Source organism: Pristiophorus japonicus, chromosome 17 (assembly GCF_044704955.1).
Source record: "Pristiophorus japonicus isolate sPriJap1 chromosome 17, sPriJap1.hap1, whole genome shotgun sequence".
Classification (NCBI taxonomy): Eukaryota; Metazoa; Chordata; class Chondrichthyes; family Pristiophoridae; genus Pristiophorus; species Pristiophorus japonicus.
This window is the reverse complement of record NC_091993.1, coordinates 90,643,391-90,669,032: the sequence shown is the minus strand read 5'-3', so window position 1 is coordinate 90,669,032 and position 25,642 is coordinate 90,643,391. Positions and strand designations below refer to the sequence as shown.

General features: G+C 44.2%; 1 protein-coding gene across 1 annotated transcript; it reads left to right on the top strand.

Annotated features, from left to right (window-relative positions):
• Nucleotides 1-17,334: 17,334 nt before the first annotated feature.
• Nucleotides 17,335-21,446, top strand: LOC139228228 (G-protein coupled receptor 37-like 1). Its single transcript, XM_070859404.1, has 2 exons — nucleotides 17,335-18,144; nucleotides 20,606-21,446. The coding sequence occupies exons 1-2, from the start codon at nucleotides 17,335-17,337 to the stop codon at nucleotides 21,410-21,412; spliced, it is 1,617 nt and encodes a 538-aa protein (XP_070715505.1). The 3' UTR covers nucleotides 21,413-21,446.
• The last annotated feature ends 4,196 nt before the right edge of the window (nucleotides 21,447-25,642 follow it).

The window sequence follows — 25,642 nt, the reverse complement described above, 5'->3', positions numbered from 1 at the left end:
TGTGTTATGCATTGTAGGGGGAAGAGCCAAGGAGGTGAGGAGCTCTACAGTTTTGATACCCTGAACGGCACATTTCAGAATTGAGGATGAACAAGAGAGAGGAAAGTTCTGAAAGACAATGATTGCAGTAGTATGGGCAAGTGAGTGACAAGAAAGGTTCAATGAAGAGAGAATGAAATTGATGCTCTGAGTGAGAGAAGGATCATTTGCCAGATGACAAACTTTTCCTTGATATATGAATAAATCACAAAACTATATTTATGTTAGCCTATTTAGACTTTATTGAAGCACCGGTTAAAACCACTTTCCATATTTTCCATGTCTTGATTCATTTAGAGAATGTGAATATAGAATTTTCTACAAGTTTTGAATACTGCTTGGCCATTTCAAGTCAGGCCAAAGTTAAACAATTATTAACTTTTACATTTTGGTCTCCACAGTTTTCCGTCCTAACTCTCTCCCAGGAACCAATTGCATTTTCTGCACGATAATTTCCTTAGTGACAAATACCATGAAACTTCATATAAATTGTATTTGTGGATTACATAATCAGACAGCCAGACGATTAAATAATGATAATAGTACAAGGAAAGACATAGATAGGTGAACAAAGTGTTGTGAGAACCTCAGAAAGAACCAACATACTGATACTCTTTCTTGGAGAAGACAAAAAGACAGGACATAAGATGTGCTGTCAAATAATATTGCTCCTATGGGCTTTTATCTAAAATAATGTCACTGCCTACCATGCCTTTGAGGTATCTGACTAACCCGCATGATAAAATGTCAAGGAAGACTGTGCATTGGGGAGCAGATAGAATACTAATGATTATATCTAGAAATCTGAACTCCTATTTGTATTGCTAGTTGTAAATGGATGATTAATGTGGCTCATTATAGGACAAAAGACTTTAAGATCATTCTAATGGTGCATGGAAAAGACTATAAGATCATTCTTTTGTTTGTGCTATTAAAAAATGTGTTTACAATTCCTTTATATCAGGAATTTAATGTCAAAGAAAATAAAGCAAATATCTGAGTACAGATAAAACTCACTATCAAGCAGAATGAGTGGAGTGATTTTAATTGGAACTACCCCCTTTGGGTATTAAAACACACTCTTCTGTAATAGTGGTAGTTAATAATCCAAATTTGTATACAACTATATAACATAATCGAAGCCCATGTCCTATTTCAATCACTGGAACTATAAAATCCAACTCACTTTATAGTTTTCTGCAGCAGTAATCTACTTAACACTTCTACATTGCAGCACTTTGGTGTCAGTATTTTATACTGACTTTATACCTCTGCTCACTTGTCAGCCTCAGGGAGACTGAAAATAGAAACCAACTCTGCTGTCCATGCACAGAAGACTGGCATTCCATTTTCTGAATCAGCCTCCAATGGACCTGTCGAAGATTGGAGGCACAGCACAGTACTACTGCGTTATAAGATTCTTCAGTTCAAAAGAGATGTTAGATCATTGGTATCTGACAGATGCTGAGTAGCCCAACATGACACAATGTTGCATCATTATGCAACCACAGTGGCACACTGAACTAGCTCGGGACATTTAGAAAGCCAACATAAAAAGGTAGAAGCAGTGGAGACAGATCTGCAAACCCATGAAAATGTGACTCTCTGCTGCCATCTGCTGAATTTGACAAGGTAGGTTTTCCTGCTGCCCCAGAATTAGCACACTGCTATTGTCCAGGGCCAAGAGCACATGATTTGCTATCCCAAGCTAGTTATACAGTCATGGGGCACCCCCAGAACTGGCCTGTCCCCAGCAGGGCCTAGCACTGGTGATAGGGAGACTCAACAGTTATATGTCGGCCTCGGTTGGACCTTCTAGCTGCTAATGTGGGTTCAGTGACAGGCCAGGGTGCTCTTTTCTCAGGGTGCCCTTGCACAATGATGTTCATTCAGCAAGCAGGAGAAAAAAAAGTCAGGAGGCCAAGAACACCTCCTCCAACCACAGTAACTTTGCTCCACCTACAGCGAGCACAAACCAAACTCCACTCCCTGGGAGCGCACTGGAATTCCCGGGAAAGTCTAAAAAGGGCAGTTTTATGAATGCACCTGTGAGTATGCTCACAGGTTTGTAGGGCTGATGCATTGTGAGTGGCTTAGCCAGTCACGTGATGTTCCCAAGACTCAATAAAACCCCAGTCAGTTGGGTCTAGGTCATCCACGATGAGGTATGCAGTTGTGAGCCTAGTGGATGAACTGGTAATGCGTAGTGTGATTGTTAAACCTTTGTTAATAAACCAATTAGTTCTTTGTAGCAATGTGTTTGCTATGAATTCTTAAGCAAAGAACCCATGAAGCAAATACATTATAGGTGGTGACCTAACAAATCAGCTTGCCATTTCTTTTTCCTGGCCTTGCACACAGAGATGTAGGCATTTTGTGGGGTCAAGGCTCATGAATATTTGCTAGTGCCAGCAACAGTGACAGCACTGCAGCAAAGCAAAAAGTTCTTAAATATGTGATGCCTTTAATTTAAGAACCAAAGGGATTTCTGGTTGTTGAGCTCGAATTAGTCACACTAACCAGAGATTTGCAGGGGGATTGTTGAAAATGGGAATCTCGCCTCGACTGAATCATTTCCACAGCTTTTGTAGTGTTTGAGTCATGGTACACAGCTTAACAATATCATTATGACTGCTCAAGTTTTAAACAGGGTCGCCCACAAAATATTTTAATGCATTTCATGTTCTAAGTAACTGCATAGATTAATACAGATTATACATCTAATGCATCACAAAGCGTGCCGTCTTATTTCAGTAGTGCCTCTGTCATTAACATTTTATAATTGCAGAGAAATACCAATTTATTATGTATAATTTGAATGGGAATTTTAGGAACAGCAATCATCTGTTGTCAAACTAATCATAGCAGTCATTATGTATCATTAGCACATCTCGTTCAGGTCACGGAACACTACAAAATCTATTGGTGCCATCTGCTGGAATCATAAGCACATTACAGCTGAAATACTGAACACTTGTCTCAACACCCATGGGCATTTCTGGTTTAGTGAGCTCAAATTAGCCATACTAACCTGAACCTGATAGGAAGCTTGCTGAACATGGGCGCTTCACCTTTAACTATCTTTCCCAGTTACTTGAAACTCCTCTTGAAAAAAATCTGGCTCTGCAGTGTGAGCTTTCAACAGTTTTATTTTGAAATAGTGAGTTTGTTTTTCTTTGCTGCACTGAATGTGCTCAGAGCTCCAGTGCCAATAATAATTCTGAAGCAATTTTTGCAGTGCATCTTGTACTTCTTTTTCTTCTTGTTTTGGCCAAGTAAGTGATTTTTCTGCTTTTAAATAAACAAAAGGGATGCGGTTAAAAACTGATAACGGCACAGTTTGCCGTTTTTACATAAGAACATAAGAAATCGGAGCAGGAGTAGACCATACGACCCCTCAAGCCCGCTCCGCCATTTAATACGATCATGGCTGATCCGATCATGGATTCAGGTCCACTTCCCTGCCCGATCCCCTGGTTCTTGTAAATGTTTTTTTCAAGAAGTTCACTTTATGTTTTTATTTTCTATAAGCTTGGTGTTAGCTACAAACTTCTCTTACCCTTTATATCCTTGGTGGTACCCTGCAGTGTGAGGCTTCACCTGTCACATTAGTTCTCAATCAAAAATACTGTTACTTACTGTAATAAAGGTGCATAAGCAGCACTACCACCTCCAAGTTCCCCTCCAAATCACACACTATCCTGATTTGTACATATATCACCATTCCTTCATCATCGCTGGGTCAAAATCGTGGAACTCTCTACTTAACAGCACTGTGGGAGTACCTTCACTGGTACTCCTCGCCACCGTAGGTAAACTATCCCTCCTCGTCCCTCTTGACCTGTCTGCAGCCTTTGACACGGTTGACCACTCCATCCTCCTCCAACGCCCCTCCACCATTGTCCAGCTGGGTGGGACTGCACTCGTCTGGTTCCAATCTTATCTATTTAATCGTAACTAGAGAATCAATTGCAATAGTGTCTCTTCCCACTCCCGCATCGTTACCTTTGGTGTCACTCAAGGATCTATCCTTGGCCCCCTCCTATTTCTCATCTATATGCTTCCCCTTGGTGACATCATCCGAAATCACGCCGAGTGTTTCCACATGTACGCTGACGACACCCGGCTCTACCTCACCACCACTTCTCTTGACCCCTCCATGGTCTCTAAATTGTCAGATTGCTTGTCTGACATCCAGTACTGGATGAGCAGAAATATTCTCCCATTATATTTTGGGAAGACCAAAGCCATTGTCTTTGGTCCCTGCCACAAACTCTGTTCCCTAGCCACTGACTCCATCCCTCCCCTGAGCATCTGACTGAGGCTGAACTAGACTGTTCACAACCTTGGTATCATATTTGACCCTATAATGAGCTTCAGATCACATAGAATCAGAGAATCATAGACATTTACAGCACAGAAGGAGGCCATTCAGCCCATCATGTCCTTGCCGGCCGACAAAATGCTATCCAACCTAATCCCACTTTCCAGCTCTTGGTTCGTAGCCTTGTAGGTTACTACACTTCAAATGCATATCCAAGTACTTTTTAAATGTGGTGAAAGTTTCTGCCTCTACCACCCTTTCAGGTAGTGAGTTCCAGACCGCCACCACCCTCTGGGTGAAAAAAAAATCCCCTCCAATCCCCTCCAAACCTCCTACCAATTACTTTAAAGCTATGCCCCCTCTACTAAGGGAAATAGGTCCTTCCTATCCACACTATTGAGGCCCCTCATTATTTTATACACCTGAATCAGGTCTCTCCTCAGCCTTCTCTGCTCCAAATAAAACAACCCCAGCCTATCCAATCTGTCCTCTTAGCTAAAATTCTCCAGTCCAGGTAACATCCTCGTAAATCTCCTCTGTACCCTCTCTAAGGCAATCACATTTTCCCTGTAATGTGGTGACCAGAACTGCATGCAGTACTTTAGCTGTGGCCTGACCAGTGTTTTAAACAGGTCAAGCATGACCTCCTTGCTCTTATGTTCCATGCCTTGGCTAATAAAGGCAAATATACCGTATGCCTTCTTAACTACCTCATCTACCTGGCCTGCTACCGTCAAGGATCTGTGAACATGCACTCCAAGGTTCCTCTGTTCCTCAGTGTTCTACCATTTATTGTGTATTCCCTTGCCTTGTTAGCCCTCCCCAAATGCATTGCCTCACACTTCTCAGGATTGAATTCCATTTACCACTGTTGTGCCCACCAGACCAGTCTATTGATATCTTCCTGCAGTCTACAGCTTTCTTCTTCATTATCCCTTCTTCATATCCGCGGCATAATTAAAACCGCCTATTTCCACCTCCGTAACATTGCACGTCTCCGTCCCTGCCTCAGCTCATATGCTGCTGAAACCCTCACCCATACCTTTAGACTCGTCTACTCCAATGCACTCCTGGCTGGCCTCCCATATTCTACTCTACGTAAACTTGAGATCATCCAAAACTCGGCTGTCCATGTCCTAACTCACACGAAGTCCCGTTCACCCATATCCCTCTGCTCGCTGACCTACATTGGCTCCCGGTTAAGTAACGCCTCGATTTCACAATTCTCATTCTTGTTTACAAATCCCTCCATGGCCTCACCTCTCCCTATCTCTGTAATCTCTTTTGGCCTCACAACCCACCGAGATGGCTGCACTCCTCAAACTCTGCCCTCTTGAGCATCCCTGATTATAATCGCTCAAGCATTGGTGGCCATGCCCAACTGCCTAGGCCCTAAGCTCTGTAACTCCCTCCATTAACCTCTTCCCCTCTCTATCTGTCTTTCCTCCTTTAAGACGCTCCTTAAAACCTACCTCTTTGGCCAAGCTTTTGGTCATCTGCCGTAATTCCTGTGTGGCTCGGAGTCAGTCTTATAACACTCCTGTGAAACACCTTAGGACGTTTTAGTATGTTAAAGGCGCTATATAAATACAAGTTGTTGTTGTTTTCAAGGGCAACTCGGGATGCGCAATAAATGCTGGCCATGCCATCAATGCCCACATCTCCTGAATGAGAAATTTAAAATATAAAATAGTTCAAGTTTATGCTCGAATTTGAGAAGGTCTCCTCCGTATTAAAACATAAACACATACAGGAAAAACAAAGCAAGAAAACTATGCCAATGGTAGCAGTAATTTATCATGAATATCCTCTACTTTTGCTGTTTTTCATTTTGTCACATGCAGTGAATTACTAACGTTACACTTTAAACAGTTTCCTCCCGAAGAAAGAACTTGCATTTATGCAGCAGCTTATCAATTCCTCAGGAAGTCTCAAAGCATTTCACAGCCAAGTACAGTCGCTGTTACAGTCCCCATTGCATTGCGGGTGCGTTGGTGTTAACGTGATTAGCCCACTTTAAGCATTGGACTGTGTATCATCTTTCAGGGTCACCGAGAGAGAACAGGAACAGGAAATGTCAAAGGCTGAGATTGAAACGACTGTTTCACCACAGGAGGTGAGATTCTCTCCACGTAGTGCACACATTGCCCTGTGGTTCGACCATGTCCCTCGACCACGAACTGATTGCTCATTCCCTCTCCATCATCGGGGGAAGCGCCCCCTCCTACATCTACCGGTTTCTGAGTGAATTCTACAACCCTGACAACCACCAAATCTAAATTAACAAAACCCGCTGAAACCTAACGAAAAATAAACAGACACAGGAACCGGATGATCCATGGAGGGATTTTAAATACAAATATGATAATGAGTTGGGAAAAGCTCAATGAATTGCCCAAAATAGCCGGCACATTTTTTTAATGTGTTATATGCGGTATTTGCAATTGACCTCAGTGAATGGTTAGTGCCATTTGTCCGATATAGGCGACTGCCCATGATAGGCGTAGACAGTGTAAGTTTTCGGGACTGTATTTAGGTAATTAATTGCTCACAGCTTTGTTCCAAAACAGCAAGTTAAATAAATGATCATTTAACCTGTTCTTTTGGTGGTGCTTTTGGTTGAGGGGTGAATCTTGGTCAGGATGCTAAGAGGACTCCCTACTATTCTTCAAATAAAACTTTTACACCCATCTGCTCAAGCAGAAATAGCCTAGTGTCTCATTTGAGCACTTCTAACAAATCAGCATTCCCTCAGTACTAAACTGGAATATTAGGTTAGATTGTGGGGGAGTTTTTCAGGGTGTCAGCAGGCGCAATCAGTGGCGGGTCAGTGAGAAAATAGTTTTTTTGACAACGGGTCAGGACCCTGCTGTCAACTCTCTGCCACCACGCACTTTCCCAAAAGTCGGGTCTGACAACGCTGAGCATGCCCGACACGCAGTGGCGGGGAGGCAACTCAGATCATTGTGAACTTGTTAACAGAGGATTAAAGACTATTTTCAGCTCACCTTCAGAGTTGACCAGGTCACCCATGGAGTCCACTCTGCTCGGGGCTCACATCAGGTAAGCAGGGTGGGAGATGAATGGCCATGGAATCATCTCATTATTTGACAGCTGGAAAAAGCTCCCATCTCACAGCTGTTCACTTTCAAAGCCCAGAAGCTGTTGTTTACTGCATTTGGAAGACAGATTGAGCTTTGTGCATGTTGCAAGTGTTTGGAGCAAACTCTGTATCCAGTGTCACCTCATTGGAACAACCTCTCTCACCATTGAACGATCGCTTCTGTCATCTCAAGTTCACCTGCCATCGATTACATCAGCATTGGTGCCCTTGAAATTATCTCACCTTGGTCCACAGAATCAGCCCCAATACCAGCACCACCAGTCACACCAGTAGCACCAACCTTCGCTGCAATCACCTGATGCTGCACAGGACAGGGGGCACCCACACCTGGCCACATTGTTGTCCGGGACGACCTCACCATGGTCAGATTTACTTCACTTGATGCTGTACACCCTGACTGCCACATGATGGGCCAGGTTGACACCACCCCACACCAACACCATAAAGCATCCCAACAATGTGCAAGCCATTCCTTTCACACTCATTACCAAATGGGGGGGGGGGGTGTGGGGGAGGGGGGAGGTGTACTGTTATGTCTCGCCATACACTGCAGCTCACTAAGCCACTTCCAAAGGTGCACACAGATCTGTCCAAGAATGCAAAATAAAGGTTTCAATGTTTGACACCGCTTTAACAGAAACTTTACATGAACATTGCATAAAACACCCAAGCGCCTACCCTTGTGTGTTGGTAGTTGGTATGATTGCATTAGGATGAGGGTGTGTGTGAGGGATGGCTAGTGAGATGGGGAAATTATAATGTAGATAGAGAGGGATGGGTGAAGGTGCAAGGTAAATTGGTGTGAGTAAGGATGTGCAGGTGTAGGGTAGGGAAGGCAGAGTAATTGGGATGTGATGAATGGCACAGCAGGTTGAGTTTGGCATTGCAGTAACATTTTGTGATCTACTGAGATCATTGAAAGGTTTGTGCCACTGCAGCCAGATCTTCCTATCGACATCCCTGCTTGTACCCTTCTGTGTAACATAGAAACATAGAAAATAGGTGCAGGAGTAGACCACTCGGCCCTTCAAGCCTGCACCGCCATTCAATGAGTTCATGGCTGAACATGCAACTTCAGTACCCCATTCCTGCTTTCTCGCCATACCCCTTGATCCCCCTAGTAGTAAGGACGACATCTAACTGTGTTGGTCTCCTGGGGAGGTCTCTTCGGCCCATGGGAAGGGAAGAGAACCTCCCTGCATGCTGTGACTCCCTCTGTAGGCTTATGGAGGGTATCATCCAGCTGTGCACCTCTGTTCAGTGCTCGTCAGTGTTTGCAGCACCTTAATACTGTAGAACACTGACAGCACAACTGTCAAAGTAACTTTGCGCATGGTCCCTTTAAGGAAACTGGCTGATGACGTGTTATCAAATGACATCATCAGACCCGCTTCCTTCAATTGGCTGGCAAATGCGTTGGGCGGGCTTAACAAGCCCAAGAATGGGAAACTCATTTTGGGCAGTGGGATGGAGCCAGCATCAGGGCCGGGACTCACCACCAATGTCACTCGCTACGGACCCGCCAAGATTGATAAAATCCAGCCTGTGTGTTTATGTCCCGAAGTGAGTTGTAGTTTGAACCTGCATCCATCTGACTCATATGCAAGAGTGCCACCAACTCGGCTGACACCTCCTGAGAAGAGTACTAACAAAAACATGAAATTGTGGCCCCTTCCTATCTGTGTACTAGTTTTATCTCGATTCCTCACATAGAGCGAGATATTTCTGGACATCTTACAGGGTGTGGGCAATGAGTGAGCACAGAGCAGGAGAAAGCCAAGCATTAAGAGGAGTGGGTGCGTGGTTGATGAGAAATGTCTTTAGGAGACGTTTGAAGACAGGGAGGGAGTGAAAAGGCAGAAATATTAAGCGAGTTCCAGAATGGTTGAAGGAGTATCTGTCAATGGCTGAGTGGAGGGAGCTGAGAACTTGACATAGGCTGATATTAGAGGGATGGAGGGTGTGTGCAGAGACATATACTTGAAGGAGATAGGGAATAGTAAAGTGATAGACTGATTTGAAGGTCAGGGTGAAAATATTGAGATATATTGACCATACAACTGTAGCATCGGTGCAAACGGCCTTCAACCTCACGCAGTCAGCACTTTTCAGAAAATAAGGTGCTCTACCTGCTATTTAAATCCATTCATTTCCATGCATGGAAAATGGTGGGAACTCCACCAGTAATATTTTAATCTGCAATGGATACATGCGCGATGTTTGGCCTCACAAATTTCCCTGTATTAGTGCAAAAACAGAAAAGGCCAGAGCCAAGGCCCAATCCAACACCAAAGCAAAGTGAAGCGAGATTCTCTGCAGGCTGGAGTTTCACTATTTTTCTTCTAAGTCAGTCTGGACCTTAACACCCAATTAACGCTATACAGTTTAGCATTGATGCGCAGCAGCAACTGTGTTGCAGTGACATTAAACTTTATTGCCAATATATCCTTGAAGTTCATTGTCCAGGGTGTGGGGAGGCTCACTTATTTTCATCAAAAATAATTAATTTTAGTGCCACCAGCACACACAATTATGCAGTTATCACTGTCAACCGTGAGGGACTATGGAGCGTCCTCTTCCGTTTCGGCTGCCCCCAAAAGTTTGTCACCATTCTCCGCCTGCTCCACGACGACATGCAAGCCGTGATCCTGACCAATGGATCCATCACAGACCCAATCCACATCCAGACCGGGGTCAAGCAGGTCTGCATCATCGCACCCAATGCTCTTCTCAATGTTCCTTGCTGCAATGCTCTATCTCACTCTCAACAAGCTCTCCACTGGAGTAGAACTAAACTATAGAACCAATGGAAACCTGTTCACCTTTGTCACCTCCAGACTAGATCCAAGGCCATCCCATCCTCTGTCACCGAACTACAGTATGTGGCTAACGCTTGCGTCTGTGCACAATGCTTGTATCTGCGCACATTCAGAGGCCGAACTCCAAGCCATCGTCAACATCTTCACAGACGCATACGAAAGCATGGATCTTACACTAAACATCCGTAAGACAAAGGTCCTCCACCAACCGGACCCCGCCACATAGCACTGCCCCCCCAGTCATCAAAATCCACAGCGCAGCCTTGGACAACGTGGACCATTTTCCAAACCTCAGGAGCCTACTATCAGCAAGGGCAGACATCGATGACAAGGTCCAACATGGCCTCCAGTGTGCTAGCGCAGCCTTCGGTCGCCTGAGGAAGAGAATGTTTGAAGACCTCAAATCTGGCACCAAGCTTATGGTCTATAGGGCAATAGTGATACCCGCCCTCCTATATGGCTCAGCGATGTGGACTATATACAGTGGACACCTCAAAGCGCTGGAGAAGTACCACCAGCACTGCCTCTGTAAAATCCTGCAAATCCACTGGGAGGATAGACACACCAACATCAGTGTTTTAGCTCAGACCAACATCCCCAGCATCGAAGCACTGACCACACTCGACCAGCTCCGTTGGGCAGGCCACATCGTCCGCATGCCTGACATGAGACTCCCTAAGCAAGTGCTCGACTCGGAACTCCTACATGGCAAGCGAGCCCCAGGTGGGCAGAGGAAACATTTCAAGGACACCCTCAAAGCCTCCTAGATACAGTGCAACATCTCCACCTGGGAATCCCTGGCCCAAGAATGCCCAAAGTGGAGGAAGAGCATCTGGGAGGGCATTGAGCACCTCAAGTCTCGTCGCCGAGAGCATGCAGAAATCAAGCACAGACAGCGGAAGCAGCGTGCAGCAAACCAGACTCCACACCCACCCTTTCCTTCAACCACTGTCTGCACCACCTGTGAGAGAGACTGTAATTCTGGCATTGTAACGGTGCAGTCATCTGAGAACTCACTTTTAGAGTGGAAGCAAGTCTTCCTCGACTTCATGGGACTGCCTATGATGATGATGATGATGTATGCAGTTATGTACATATTCACATATGTGCAGTTAAATTTTATCTACAATAGATTGGCAATTACCCTATACTATCTTACACAGTAGATACATTTAGAAGTCAATTGGTTCACATTTGGATGACATGTTGCCTCTTACCAAAGCCTTCCTGCCTAGCTACACTTTACACCACAAGCCCACCTCCCTCAAACCACCACAATCATGGCGTGGCCCTCACCACCAAATCTTCTGATTCCTCTCAAGCACCCCACCTTGTTCCATCCCTCATCTCTACTTCAATATCCTTCTTATCTACTGCTCCCCAATCCCCAAGCTCCACCCTACGATTCACACTGAGATATCCTTCCTCCTTTCCTGCCGCAGCCTTTTCACCAAGCAACGTTTCACCTTTGGTGTTTCAATCATCACCACAGCTCTCCTTCCTGTCCTCCTTAAAACTCTCCTTCTGTATAAACGTTCCTACCCATTTTCACAGCCCCACCCCTCCCTCCACCGCCCCCCCCCCCGATCTTGCCGATGATCTCTCTACTCCCATGGTCTCGATCACAGACAAAGCCATCTCTGACTACTTCCTTGTATCCCTCACCACCCACACCCCTTCCCCTTCATACCCCACTTGCTTCTATGTCTATTACTGGAAAACAAACTATCCTCTGTCATTTACTGTTGCACTTTCTAAATCTCAACTTCCTAGCCTATGGCCCTCCATTCACCACAATACTTCCACAGCAGTCGAGCTGCTCAACCACTCCCTCAGCTCCACCATTGATATCCTTCTCTCATATAATCTCTCCCATCCCATTCGATCTCCCTGCTGTGGTTTAGCCATCCACATCTGGCTGGACCACATCAAGTGCTATTAGGCCTCACTCTCCAATCATAAACAGCTACAACTCCATGATCATTCTGGGGAGCAAAGATAACAGCTGGTTTCTTTTTTCCACTATCAACCATCTAGTTAAAATCGCTATCCCCTGCCCACCCTACACCCTCAACAAGTGGGCGAGACCAGAACTAGGGGCCATAAATATTAGATAGTCATATTGCAAAGGGGATGGAGGATAAAAGCAGGGAAGTCTTGCTACAGCTATACAAGGTATTGATGAGGCCACATCTGGAATACAGCATGCAGTTTTGGTTTCCATATTTACGAAAGGATATACTTGCTTTGGAGGCAGTTCAGAGAAGGTTCATGTTGTGTATGCATGCCTGTTTACTGTGTGATGTCTGTAACACTGTTATGCCACATTGAATGTACCCTCATACTGCACACACCTTATCAGCACACCAGAGGGTGCTGCTGCTGGAGACTTAGGGGTTGCCTGCACACGGCAGGTAACCCAGTATAAAAGGGAACTCACAGCTTGTTGTCGTCACTCAGGAGCTGCAAATAAAGAACTGCAGGACTGCACAGTTTAAGTATCATACCCTGCCTCGTGGAGTCATTACGAAAGGTGCCTACATACACTACAACTGACGACGGGAATACGAGGCCACGAACTACACGCTCAACATGTCTAACCTCAGCAACTTTCAGCAATTTACAGGGGGGGAAGATTGGGATGCTTTTGTGGAAAGATTGGAACATTTCTTTGTAGCCAATGACCTGGACGGGGACACACCGGCTACACTACCGAACAAACGCAGGGCCATCCTGCTTAGCAGTTGTGGGCCCACCATTTACGGTCTCGTCAGGGATTTACTAGCCCCGGAGAAGACAACCACCAAGAGCTATGAGCAACTTGTAACAATCATTCAGGAACAACTAAAACCAAAAGAAAACATCCTCACAGCCAGGCACGGTTCTACACTTACCGGCGACCTGAGGGCCAAGAAATTGCCAAGTATGCTGCACACTTAAGAAGACTAGCTGCACCGTGTGATTTTGGCAATCACCTTAATGAAGCAATAAGGGACATATTTGTCATTGTAATCGACCACGAAGGCCTCCTACATAAATTGCTCTCGGCTGACATCACGGTCACCCTGCAGAAAGCAATTCAAGTGAGCCAGGCCTACATGGTTTCGGCCGGGACTCCAGGCGAATACTGACCCAGGACTCTAAACCGGCGAGCGCAGTGTACCGCATGTATACTTCTAAAGGCAGAAATGCTGTCCTGTGTCCCGCAACCCTGAGTCCGCCACATGGAGCAAACCGGATGGCCCCGTGCTGGCGCTGTGGAGGAAACCACAGGGCCCACCAGTGCCGCTACAAAGACTATGCATGCAAAGGCTGCAAAGAGAAAAGGCACCTTCAGAGAATGTGTAGAAAATGCTTTACTCACCGTGTCTCTGATGAGTTGGCTGATCAACTGGGCTCTGACACAAGTGAAGAGGAAGTTGCTCAAACCCTGGAAGTAGAGTATGGAATCTTTACCTGCTCCACCGAAAGTTCTCCATGGACGATGGAAGTGGACATCGATGGGGTCCCAGTCTCCATGGAGATCGACACAGGGGTGAGCCAGTCTGTGATGAGCCAAATGACCTTTGAAAAAATTTGGATGAATCCTGCCACTCGACCAAAACTGTCTCCTGTCCAGGCAAAGCTGCTCACCTACACCAAAGGTAAAATCCAAATCGTTGGTAGTGTAGACGTCCAGGTCTCCCAGGGCGGCGTGTTGAACAAACTCCCCCTGTGGATTGTAGCCAGCAACGGTCCCGCGCTGCTGGGCAGGAATTGGATGAACTGGGTCCACATCAGGCGAAGTGGCCCTGTGGAAGAAAAGACCACCACAGCCATCCTGCAGGAAAGCCAGGAAATGGCTGCAGCACCAGCAGCACAAGGAGAAACACTTGTAATCAAAATGGCTGCCACCATGCCACCAGTGAGCATGGAGGAGCATCACATGACACCAAGCGGCCAATCAGATTTGAAGGCTCCCTTAAAGGAGACCGGTAACCAAAGAAATTTAAAGGGGAAGTTTCAACTATTTGAGTACACGAACTTTAAAGCTAAAGATGCGTTTAAAGGGTGCAAGTATGAAAATGTATGTAATGTAACAATGAATTATGATGCTGGTTTAACTAATGTGACTAATGATATGAATGCAAGTGTCAGTAAGGTTAAGAACAAGTTTATTATACTTAACAGTAATGATAGAGATTGTGAAATGCCTAATCTAACCATGTCTTTTGAAATCAGGACACCCAAAAGTGATGCAAATGCTAGAATGTATAATGCAGGCTCAACTATGTGTGATCAGAGCCAAGGTGTCATGTATATTGGTAGGGCACTGCCAAAGAACATTGGGTCCTACAGGGACCACGCTGATGCCAATGGAATCCCCCTGTGGGAGACCCCCAGGTCCAGCAGGCTACCTGACCATGTAGCCTGGACCTTTGGAACAAATGTGATGCCCCTTGCAGGACACACACACAGACAGTGGGAGCAGACCCACTACAGGGACAATGGTCAATGGGCAGCCCAGCCACCACCAATGGCAACCTGCACCAGATCAGCCCTACAACCCCTGGCCATCAGGGCCAACACCAGGAGCATGAGGCCAATACCCTCCAGCTTCCCTGGCAAACCCTGGGATGACCTGACCCTCATCCCAATTGGTGGACAAGGAGCCCACCCAGTCTTGTGGCCCTGCCCACCACCCCACAACTACCCACATCACAATGTATACACACCACCCACTGCTGTCGTGGCTACCTCCCCGAGGGATCCCACAACAGTGACACCCACTTGGTTTGTGTGTGAGGGAGGGGAAACGTACTAGGCCAGCCTTAAGAACAGGGGTCACACTTGGCAACCACACAACCCTCACCACAACCTCCGATAGCCCACCACTGATCACATCCCCAGGTCATGACGATAAGGATATGAAAAATGCTCAGGAGGGAGTATTGTTGTGCATGCCTGTTAACTGTGTGATGTCTGTAGCACTGTTATGCCACATTGAATGTACCCTCATACTGCATACACCTTACCGGTACACTAGAGAGTGCTGCTGCTGGAGACTTAGGGGTTGCCTGCACACGGCAGGTAACCCAGTATAAAAGGGAACTCACAGCTTGTTGTCATCATTCAGGAGCTGCAAATAAAGGACTACAGGTCTGCACAGTGTAAGTATCATACCCTGCCTCATGGAGTCATTAATAAAGGTGCCCACATACACTACAGTTCACTAGGTTGATTCTGGGGATGAGGGGGTTGACTTATGAGGAAAGGTTGAATAGGTTGGGCCTTTACTCATTGGAATTCAGAAGAATGACAGGTGATCTTATTGAAACATATAAGATTATGAGGGGGCTTAACAAGGTGGATGCAGAGAGGATGTTTCCACTGATGGGGGAGACTAGAACTAGAGGGCATGATCTTAGAATAAGGGGCCGCCCATTTAAAACAGAGACGAGGAGAAATTTCTTCTCTCAGAGGGTTGTGGATCTGTGGAATTCACTGCCTCAGAGAGCTGTGAAAGCTGGGACATTGAATAAATTTAAGACAGAAATAGACAGTTTCTTAAACAATAAGGGGATAAGGGGTTATGGGAATGGGTGGGGAAGTGGAGCTGAGTCCATGATCAGATCAGCCATGATCTTATTTAATGGCGGAGCAGGCTCGAGGGGCCATATGGCCTACTCCTGTTCCTATTTCTTATGTTCTTATGTTCTTATGTAATAAATCCATAAGGGAATTCAGAAGAAATGTATTTAATCAGAGTGGTTAGAACGTGGAACTCGCGACCAAAGGGAGTGGTTGAGGTGAATAGCATAGATGCATTCAAGGGGAAGTTAGATAAGCACGAGGGAGAAAGGAATATTAAGGATATGTTGATGGGGTTAGATAAAGCTGGGTGGGAAAAGGCTCGTGCAGGGCATAAACACTGGTGTGGACCTGTTGGGCTGAAAGGCCTCTTTCTGTGCTGTAACTATTTTGTAATACTTTGTATTGGGTGGAACTCTTGGACTTTGTCCCAAAGATTGAAACTATCTGTGCAGCTGTGTCTGCTGCCTCCCCCTTCTCCTTACTCATCAAACTAAACCTCTCCCTACCCAGCCTCCCTATCTCTGTAATCTCTTCCAACTCCACAACCCTCCAAGATGTCTGCACTCCTCTAATTCTGTCCTCTTGAGCATCCCTGATTATAATCACTCAACCATTGGTGGCTGTGCCTTCTGTTGCTTAGGCCCCAAGCTCTGGAACTCCCTGCTTACACCTCCCCGCCTCTCTACCTCTCTATCTTCCTTCAAGACGCTCCTTGAGACATCCCTCTTTGACCAAGCTTTTGGTCACCTGCGCTAATTTCTACCTATGCGGCTAGGTGTTAAATTTTTTATCTCATAATGCTCCAGTGAAGCGTCTTGGGACATTTCACTACGTTAAAGGCGCTATATAAATACAAGTTATTGGTGTTGTCAGAAGACATCTCTAACAGGCAATTCTCATTTCCTGAATTAATTTTGTGCTATTTTAGTTTGAAAAGAGCGAAACTGAGAAATGAAATTCGGTTCTTAAGAAAACAGGAAAAGGACTTATTAAGCTGCATTTAAATCATTCCTAAACTCACTTTGCTTCAAAATCCAATTAGAAGCCACCTTGAGCTTCCCTTTGTGAAGTATTGCTTCCCACCAGCAGGGGGCAATTAAATCCTTCTCGCTGTGTGTTGCAGCCTTCACATGAATCAATGTTGGGAAAACATCTAGAGGACCGAAAATAACGAGAGTTTGAGAGCTGAGTCGTCCACTTTGTAAGAAGCTGATCAATGCATTACGTTGGAGGGGGGGGGGGGGAGAGAGAGAGAGAGAGAGAGAGTTTTGATACAGTAACAACAGAGGTACTTTGCAGACCAGCATCTTGCAACAGTGAAGAATTTGCAAAAGCGTCAGACAAGAGAAAAAAAAGTTGCGAGTCATCAAGTGGGTGGATTTTTGCAAAAGCGGCGAAATCTGCCGACATCGTGCGGCTGTGCGGATTACTGTGCGGTCAGAAAGGGGGAGGACATGTCCACCTCTCTTGCTGTTTTGTTTCTAGCTCAGTTCTGTGTCCTGGGATCGACAAGCACTGGCCACCTGGAAAGGCACCATGAGCTGAGGGCAGCTGCCGGTGGACAGATGAGCACATTCCCGCTGGAAGGCAAAACAAGCAAACACGAGATGGGCGCCGAGCTGCCACTTGGAGGCAAACGGGACGCTTCAGGTAGACCAAATTTGGATCCAGGAAACTCAAGCAAAGGGCGATCGGGGCAAATCATGCGGAGTGCAGTCATCTTTCCCCCAAATCCCGAGCAAAGGGCGAGGCGAGGGACAGAGGGAGAGGACAACCTTACCCCTGAGAAGGCAACAGTCGTGTCCCTACAAGGCAACCCCCTGGAGCCTCCCCATTCCCAACCAACACACCTCCAGATGACTTCTCAGGTTCCCCTTTCTTCGTTCAAGGGCGACCAGGTGCAGGTCCAAGGGGCAGGCACCCCTGGAGTTCTCGGTGGGCAGGTTAACCAAGGGGAGACAACAGCCAAGAGACTGCAGCTAGAGAACTCTCTCTACCCCGTCACTGACAGCACTTACAGTGCTTATGCGGTTATGCTTCTCTCTTTGATACTCTTTGCCGTCGGGATCATTGGCAACCTGGCAGTCATGTGCATTGTCTGTCACAATTATTACATGAAGAGCGCCTGGAACAATATCCTGGCTGGCATGGCTTGCTGTGACTTCTTTGTCATCTTCTTCTGCCTGCCTGTGGTCATCTTTAACGAGATTACCAATAAACGCCTGCTTGGGGACATTGGGTGCAAAGTGGTGCCATATCTGGAGGTAAGATCCGGTCCCAGCCTCGTCTCGGGTCAAGAATTCTTCTGGTCGTCAGGCGTAGCGATATCGTAAAGGTCCTGGTCAAGAATTTCTCCGTTTGCTATTTCTGGCTGTGAAACAGCTTACAGAAATCATAGACATTTATAGCACACAAGGAGGCCATTCGGCCCATCTTGTCGAAAAAGAGCTCTCCAGCCTAATCCCACTTTCCAGCTCTTGGTCAGTGGCCCTGTAGGTTACCGCACTTCAAGTGCACATCCAAGTACTTTTTAAATGTGGTGAGGGTTTCTGCATCTACCACCCCTTCAAGCAGTGTATTCCAGACCCCCACCACCCTCTAGGTGAAAAACAATTCTTCTCAACTCCCCACTAATCCTTTTTAACCCAGGATATGCTCTGGCCGCGCCCCCCGAGTTCAGTGCAGACTTTGCGAGCTTCTTTTCGAACGACAGGAGAAAACCACGAGGGTATTTAGCAGGTGTCTGCACCGAGAGCAGTTGTCTCCACTAGTCAGGGTTTCATAAACATTGCCATTATCGACCAACGAGAAAATATAAACACAAATTAATGTATATATTTATATTTAATCTTAAAATTTCACCACTGTCTTTTCTATTCCCCGAATTGTCACGTGAAAAACACCAGTATGCTTTGGTGCACTTTTGAAAGTTGGTTGAAATTTGACATGCATCGAATATTAAACAGACACACTTATTATGTTTAGATTTGTCATCTATTATTGATTTGGGATTGGTCAGCTGGCTCACAATAAGAAAATATCAGGTAATCTGTGATATTCTTGTTAAATAAAACTCTAATTAATACACATATTTGTAGGCTGAACAGATGGACCTAAATTTGCAAGTAGTATTTCTTTGCTCTTTACTTTTCAAAGAATATGAAAATAAAACAATTCTACTTCTGTATGTTTTTGCCACTTTTATTACTTCTGTGGTATTATAATGTTCTGCTGTCCAGATAATATCAAGGTAAGTCTGTGTCAGTGTTGTTTTACAGCATGGTGTAAACTTGTGATTTATTGTCCCTCTTTCTCCGTTTTCCGGTTATAGAAATGTTGTAAACACTAGCATTTGTGTGAGACTAAAATGTGGCTGCAGCAGTGTTTACTGTTGGTGGCCTGTCTGTCATGTAGGATAAACAGTCAAATTCATAAGTGAAATTAAATCATTCAGCATCAATATCAGCAACAATGAAAGACCTGAGCAGCATACATATGATGGAGAGATAAAAATAATCTTTGTATAAATGCTGAATGTATAATGATGGAGACTTGGCAATCCTTTGTTAGCACAGGCTGGGCCCCCTTGTATTTTAAATTAAGCTAGATAGATATAAACTCTTTTAGGAGTAAACAAAAAACATTAAACTGTGCCCCCCGATCTGGGGGGCTAGATAGATATAAGCACTTTCTTTGAAGATCAGCTGCAGGAAATTTGGAGAAGCTAATGAGGTTCAAAGGATGCAGTATATTTTAGAAGTTAATTTTGGTTAAGAGTTTTGGCATTTTGCTTTGCTTATGCAAATACTGACTATGAGAACGATGTGACCATTCTTAGTTACCACAACAGTAGTTCATTGTATGTAATATGATGCCAGATACATGACGGGGGGGGGGGGGGGGGGGAGCTTTTTAATGTCAGTTGAGGTCAGTGTAGAGAGGCTGTTGCACATTTAAAGGCTGCAGTTTTTTAAAATAAATGTTTTATAGTTTGGCAAAAGTGGTGATATTAAATTTCTGAAGGATAGAGCTCAGTACTAACATTGCTTCTAGAACCAACTGTTTAAATCAAATGGTGAGAATGATATTATTCTCTCTTGTGACTAACTGGATGGTTCAGTATTATAGTGCTCCGAGAATAAATACCTTTTAAAACACTGTGTGCAACTCCTTCACGTTTAAGTGTATTGCTGGGCCAGACTATATGCTATATACTGTAGTAACCTGCATGAAAAGAGAATATCCAACACTTAAATTCAAGTTTAAGATTATTTTCTGTCATTTTACATCTTCGTAAAATTAAGCATGTTACAATATTGTGTTATTGCAATAAATTCCAGTATACTAAATGCATAATGATAATGCAACATGCTTTCCTTGCCATCATACCAATAATTACAAGATTTTATATTATTTGGTGCACATGTTTTTAATTATTTAACTATGATTTAGACAGTGATGCAGTTAAATGCATTGTACTCTAATAAATTATAATTAGTAAAATGACCATAAACAGAAATGGTTTTGAAATTTTAACTTATGCTTTTTATTATTTAAAATGACTGTTTGTAAGACTTTGCTGGTGTCGAATGGCTGCTGCGTTGGCTTACATAACTAAACTCACTGCACTTCAAAATTGTAGTGTGTGCAGCTCTTTGAAATGTTTCAACATGAGGGCATTATATTAATGGCATCCTTTTTAAATGAACTGATTTTAATTTCTAGGTGTTTTCTCTTGGGGTCACCACCTTTAGCCTGTGTGCATTGAGCATCGACAGGTTCCGTTCTGCAACAAGTGCGCAGTCACCAGTTAGGCTGATAGAAAGTTGTCCATCTATTGTGGCTAAGATGGCAGTCATCTGGATAGGATCGATGTTGCTGGCACTCCCTGAAGTCCTTCTCTGGCAACTGAACCAAAAGACCTCCGTGGTCTCCGGAGTCATCACTGACTATTGCATTGTTAAAACGTCTTTGAACCTCCCCGAGCATATCTATGGACTTGCACTGACCTATGAGAATTCCAGGATGTGGTGGTACTTTGGCTGCTACTTTTGCTTGCCCCTCATCTTCACAGTGACTTGCCAGTTGGTGACGAGAAGGGTAAGAAACACGGAGAAGAAATCTGACCTCAAAATTACTGCTCAACATGCCCAGCACGAAAGTCAAAGGAACTACACGTTGATTGGCCTAACCATCCTCTATGGCTTGTGCATCATCCCTGAAAATGTTTCTAACTTTGTGGTGGCCTACACGTCCCCTGAAATCTCTAAGGAGACCATTGACTTACTCAGTATCATTAACCAGTTCTTCCTGTTCTTTAAGTCCTCTGTAACCCCAGTATTGCTTCTCTGTCTCTGTAAGCCTTTGGGCCGAGCCTTCATGGATTGCTGTTGCTGCTGTTGTGATGAGTGTGCTCCAGAGGCCTCAGGAAGTGATGTTCACGACAGCAAGCTGAAGACAGAAATGGCATCCATTTTCTGTGATAGCCCCAAGGAAACAGCAGCAATGATGACTCTAGGCACCCAATGTTAATAATAATCCTTCACGTTCAGTATAAATCTTTAAGGCTCAACAGTGAAGCAGGCCCATCATCAGCTTTTAACAGTCAGTTAATTCTTTTACTTATCTGTGTACTCCAGTAGGCGCTTTTTACTGCCTGTATCGAACTAATAAATTAGCAGAAGTTTAGTTAGCTCCGGTAAGGTCTTACTGTCTCAACTATCCAGAGCTGTCTGTGAATAACAATTTTTATCCTTGCTGAGTTTAGGCTATATTTTAGGCTGTTAAATCGTGAAAAGCAATTTTTTTAAATGAAATAAAATTTAAAAGTATTAAAAGGAACCTGTTACAGCAAAATACTGGTAATATATCCATGTAGCACAAGTGTGCCTATAGTAAATCTCTGGTAGATCACAGTAAATTATGTCCAACGTTCTAACAAAATCTTTTAATTTAAAACATGGAGGATTGATTGCCTTTACTAAGCCACTTTTACTCACAACTTATTGTCTTTATATTGAGATCACCAATTACACATAGAAGAGTTCCCATTGTGGTCAGGATTAACATGTCAGTAGTGTATGAAGCAACCTTTAGTATTCTTCTAATCTCTAGATCTGTATTTTTATAAACCGTGTGTTCTGAAAGCCCTACAGTGTACAGAAAGTATTGTTCAGACACAACTACCTAGTTTTTATAAACTGTTAGATAAATAGCTGTTTTTATATGTTGAAGAGGCACCAGTTGCTGTGTAACTGCACAACACGGATATACGTTGTCTATTGTGTTGGCCTAGCACTGTGTCAAATAAAAATGTGAACAGATCTTTATGGTTTCCAACATATGCTACTGTGCTTTTGTTTTATTTCACTAAATCTCATTTATTTATTTTAATTTATATCCCAAGCACAAATTTTCTACTGGGATACTTATGATGCATATCTTTTGTCAGCACAAATCGGTTTGCACTGATGTTAAAAGGCGCAGTTTAACTGCAAACTGCCGATATTGAACTGGGAGACAACCAAGTATCTAGAACAGTGTAAGACTATGCAAGGACATCTCCAATGACTGTGCGTCACATCGATTGCAGTATAACTACAAGTTGTGCAAAGCCAAGTTCTCGGGTTTCGGATGGCCTGTTAAACTGATGTTTAATGTTAAAGTCTGCAGTGCTAGAAAAAGAGATCAAATGATCAGCAAGTGAATATGCACTGATTTTCTGTTGTCCAATAGAAGACAGATATTTCCTTTCAACATTTATCGACACCAATACTACTTTTTATACCGGAAAGTTATTCTAGAGAGATGGGAGAACTTGACTCCATTGATGGATCAGAAAATGTCCACAGTTAATGCTGAGCATACAGACCAACAAGTTGCAATGTGTGCTAAATCAGCAGATCTGAGCCATGGTGCTGGTAGAAGTGCTACAATTGCTATTAGTGCTCCAGGGTTAGGATAAGGAAAATCAGCTGGAGGTCTCACTCGTGATCGCTCACTAGCAATGTGTGTTGGATGTCAGATAAGGACAGGATCGGAATGAGCTGCGAGTCTCAGACAAGGATAGGATCGGGATGGCTTAGCTGTGATGCCCCCAACTTAAGGTGCAACAGCCTTCTGAGGAGTAAATTTGCAGAGAAAGCTGGTAAATGAAAAGCAAATGAACCACACAAAAGCCATAGAAAAATCAGCCTTGAAATAGTTCCTGAAATGTGACAGAAATACTTCCATCAAGGACTAATGATAACACTAACACAAGGATTAGAATCTTTATGTAACCATGCCTCCCTTTAGTAATGTTGAATGTCAAGCTTGACTAAACTGCGATATTGCTGCTCCAGTTCAGTACCAGTAAGCGCGGACTTCTCTGGTCACATGGGAACAGCTATTGAAAGCGTCTGACTGCCGTGTAGTGAGAAGTCATGGGTAACGAATTTATAAAATAAGTCTGCAGTGTTCTGCACAGTTGAGTCTTAGATCAGACTTACGCTGACAAATCAGTTACCAGGAAAGGTCTAGTCCTGGTAAATGTCGATGCTGCCCTCGCTACCGGCCGTTGTTTGGATCTGCCAATCATTTGCTGCATGTAACGATTTATGAGAGGAATGCTGAAAAGTACTTTTTGCCAAACAAGCCAAAGATAATAATGCAATGAAGTTATGAATGGGATAGCCAGCCCCACTGATGTTAATTATATTAATTGTCCCTAATGATTACGAACGTGTATTTCTAATAACTGCATCAAAAAATAATTATGAAAAATCTACAATGTAAAGCACAAGCAACCAATTTCTAAACCGGGTGCCATTTTATCAAAGCTTTAATTCTTCTACAAGTATCACGAGCAACAATGATTTTTATTTAGCTTTAAGTATGAACTTCACCTGCCACTGGTAAAGCAGTGAGTTAATTGTACCATGGTGTACAACATGCAATTTCTCCTCGAGATACGTACTGCATTGTGTTCACAAGCTTACTGGGCCATCTGGCATCGCACCGAGTGGAGAGACAGGGTACTGTTATTGTCAGAGGCAAAATTAGAAATCAGGTCAATCTGCAGTGCTCTTCCACACCACCGAGTGGCTGAATCAGGATTAACATGATCATTAGTTACTCGTCTCTCCGTTCGAGCATGGGGAATTTAAAGAAGCAAAGGAGAATACATTTAAAAAATAAAGAAAGAAGCAAATTTGAACACGAGAAGAAACATGGAAAATAATATTCTGCTTTAACTTCTCGGAATCAAAAAGGGCAATACATACTGTGGAACCCTTGTTATGATTTAATAGAGGTTTATTTAAATCATGAAGGGTTTTGCTTGAGTGGGTAGAGAACGACTATTTCTTCTATTTAGGGAGTCAGTGACAAAATTCATCAATTTAAAGTTGTCACCAAGAGAATGAAGAGAGAGTTTAGGAAAATATTCTTTATTCAGAGCGTTATTGCTATTGAATGTGGTTGAGCCAGAGAACATTACCGATTTTATAAGAACATAAGAAATAGGAACAGGAGTAGGCCATATGGCCCCTCGAGTCTGCTCCACCATTCCATAAGATCATGGCTGATCTGATCATGGACTCAGCTCAACTTCCCCGCCCGCTCCCCAGAACCCCTTAACCACTTATCGTTTAAGAAACTGTCGATTTCTGTCTTAAATGTATTCAATGTCCCAGCTTCCACAGCTCTCTGAGGCAGCGAATTCCACAGATTTACAACCCTTTGAGAGAAGAAATTTCTCCTCATCTCTGTTTTAAATGGGCGGCCCCTTATTCTAAGATCATGCCCTCTAGTTCTAGTTTCCCCCAATAGTGAAAACATCCTCTCTGCATCCACCTTGTCAAGCCCCCTCATAATCTTATATGTTTCGATAAGATCACCTCTCATTCTTCTGAATTCCAATGAGTAGAGGCCTATTGTGTTCCTAACACAGATGAGGCTGCACACAGGGAGGTTAAAGTAGCAGTGACCTCAGTCTTTAATAAGACACTCCAGAGTGAGGAACAGGTCTTAGGGCCCAGCTTATATACAGTGCTCCCAAGGGATGCTGGGATCCCTTGGGACTTCAGGGGATAGAAACATAGAAACATAGAAAATAGGTGCAGGAGCAGGCCATTCAGCACTTCTAGCCTGCACCGCCATTCAACGAGTTCATGGCTGAACATGAAACTTCAGTACCCACTTCCTGCGTTCATGCAATACCCCTTGATCCCCCGAGTACTAAGGACTTCATCTAACTCCCTTTTGAATATATTTAGTGAATTGGCCTCAACTACTTCCTGTGGTAGAGAATTCCACAGGTTCACCACTCTCTGGGTGAAGAAGTTTCTCCTTATCTCGGTCCTAAAAGGCTTACCCCTTATCCTTAGACTGTGACCCCTGGTTCTGGACTTCCCCAACATTGGGAACATTCTTCCTGCATCCAACCTGTCCAAACCCGTCAGAATTTTAAACGTTTCTATGAGGTCACCTCTCACTCTTATGAAATCCAGTGAATACAAGCCCAGTTGATTCAGTCTTTCTTGATAGGTCAGTCCCACCATCCCGGGAATCAGTCTGGTGAATCTTCGCTGCACTCCCTCAACAGCAAGTATGTCCTTCCTCAAGTTAGGAGACCAAAACTGTACACAATACTCCAGGTGTGGCCTCACCAAGGCCCTGTACAACTGTAGCAACACCTCCCTGCCCCTGTACTCAAATCCCCTCGCTATGAAGGCCAACATGCCATTTGCTTTCTTAACCGCCTGCTGTACCTGCATGCCA

Bases quoted from the DNA above. Each gene is read 5' to 3' on its own strand.
- LOC139228228 (XM_070859404.1), top strand. From the start codon at position 17,335: ATGTCCACCTCTCTTGCTGTTTTGTTTCTAGCTCAGTTCTGTGTCCTG. The intron at 18,145-20,605 runs GTAAGATCCGGT...TTTAATTTCTAG, and splicing joins AAGTGGTGCCATATCTGGAG to GTGTTTTCTCTTGGGGTCAC.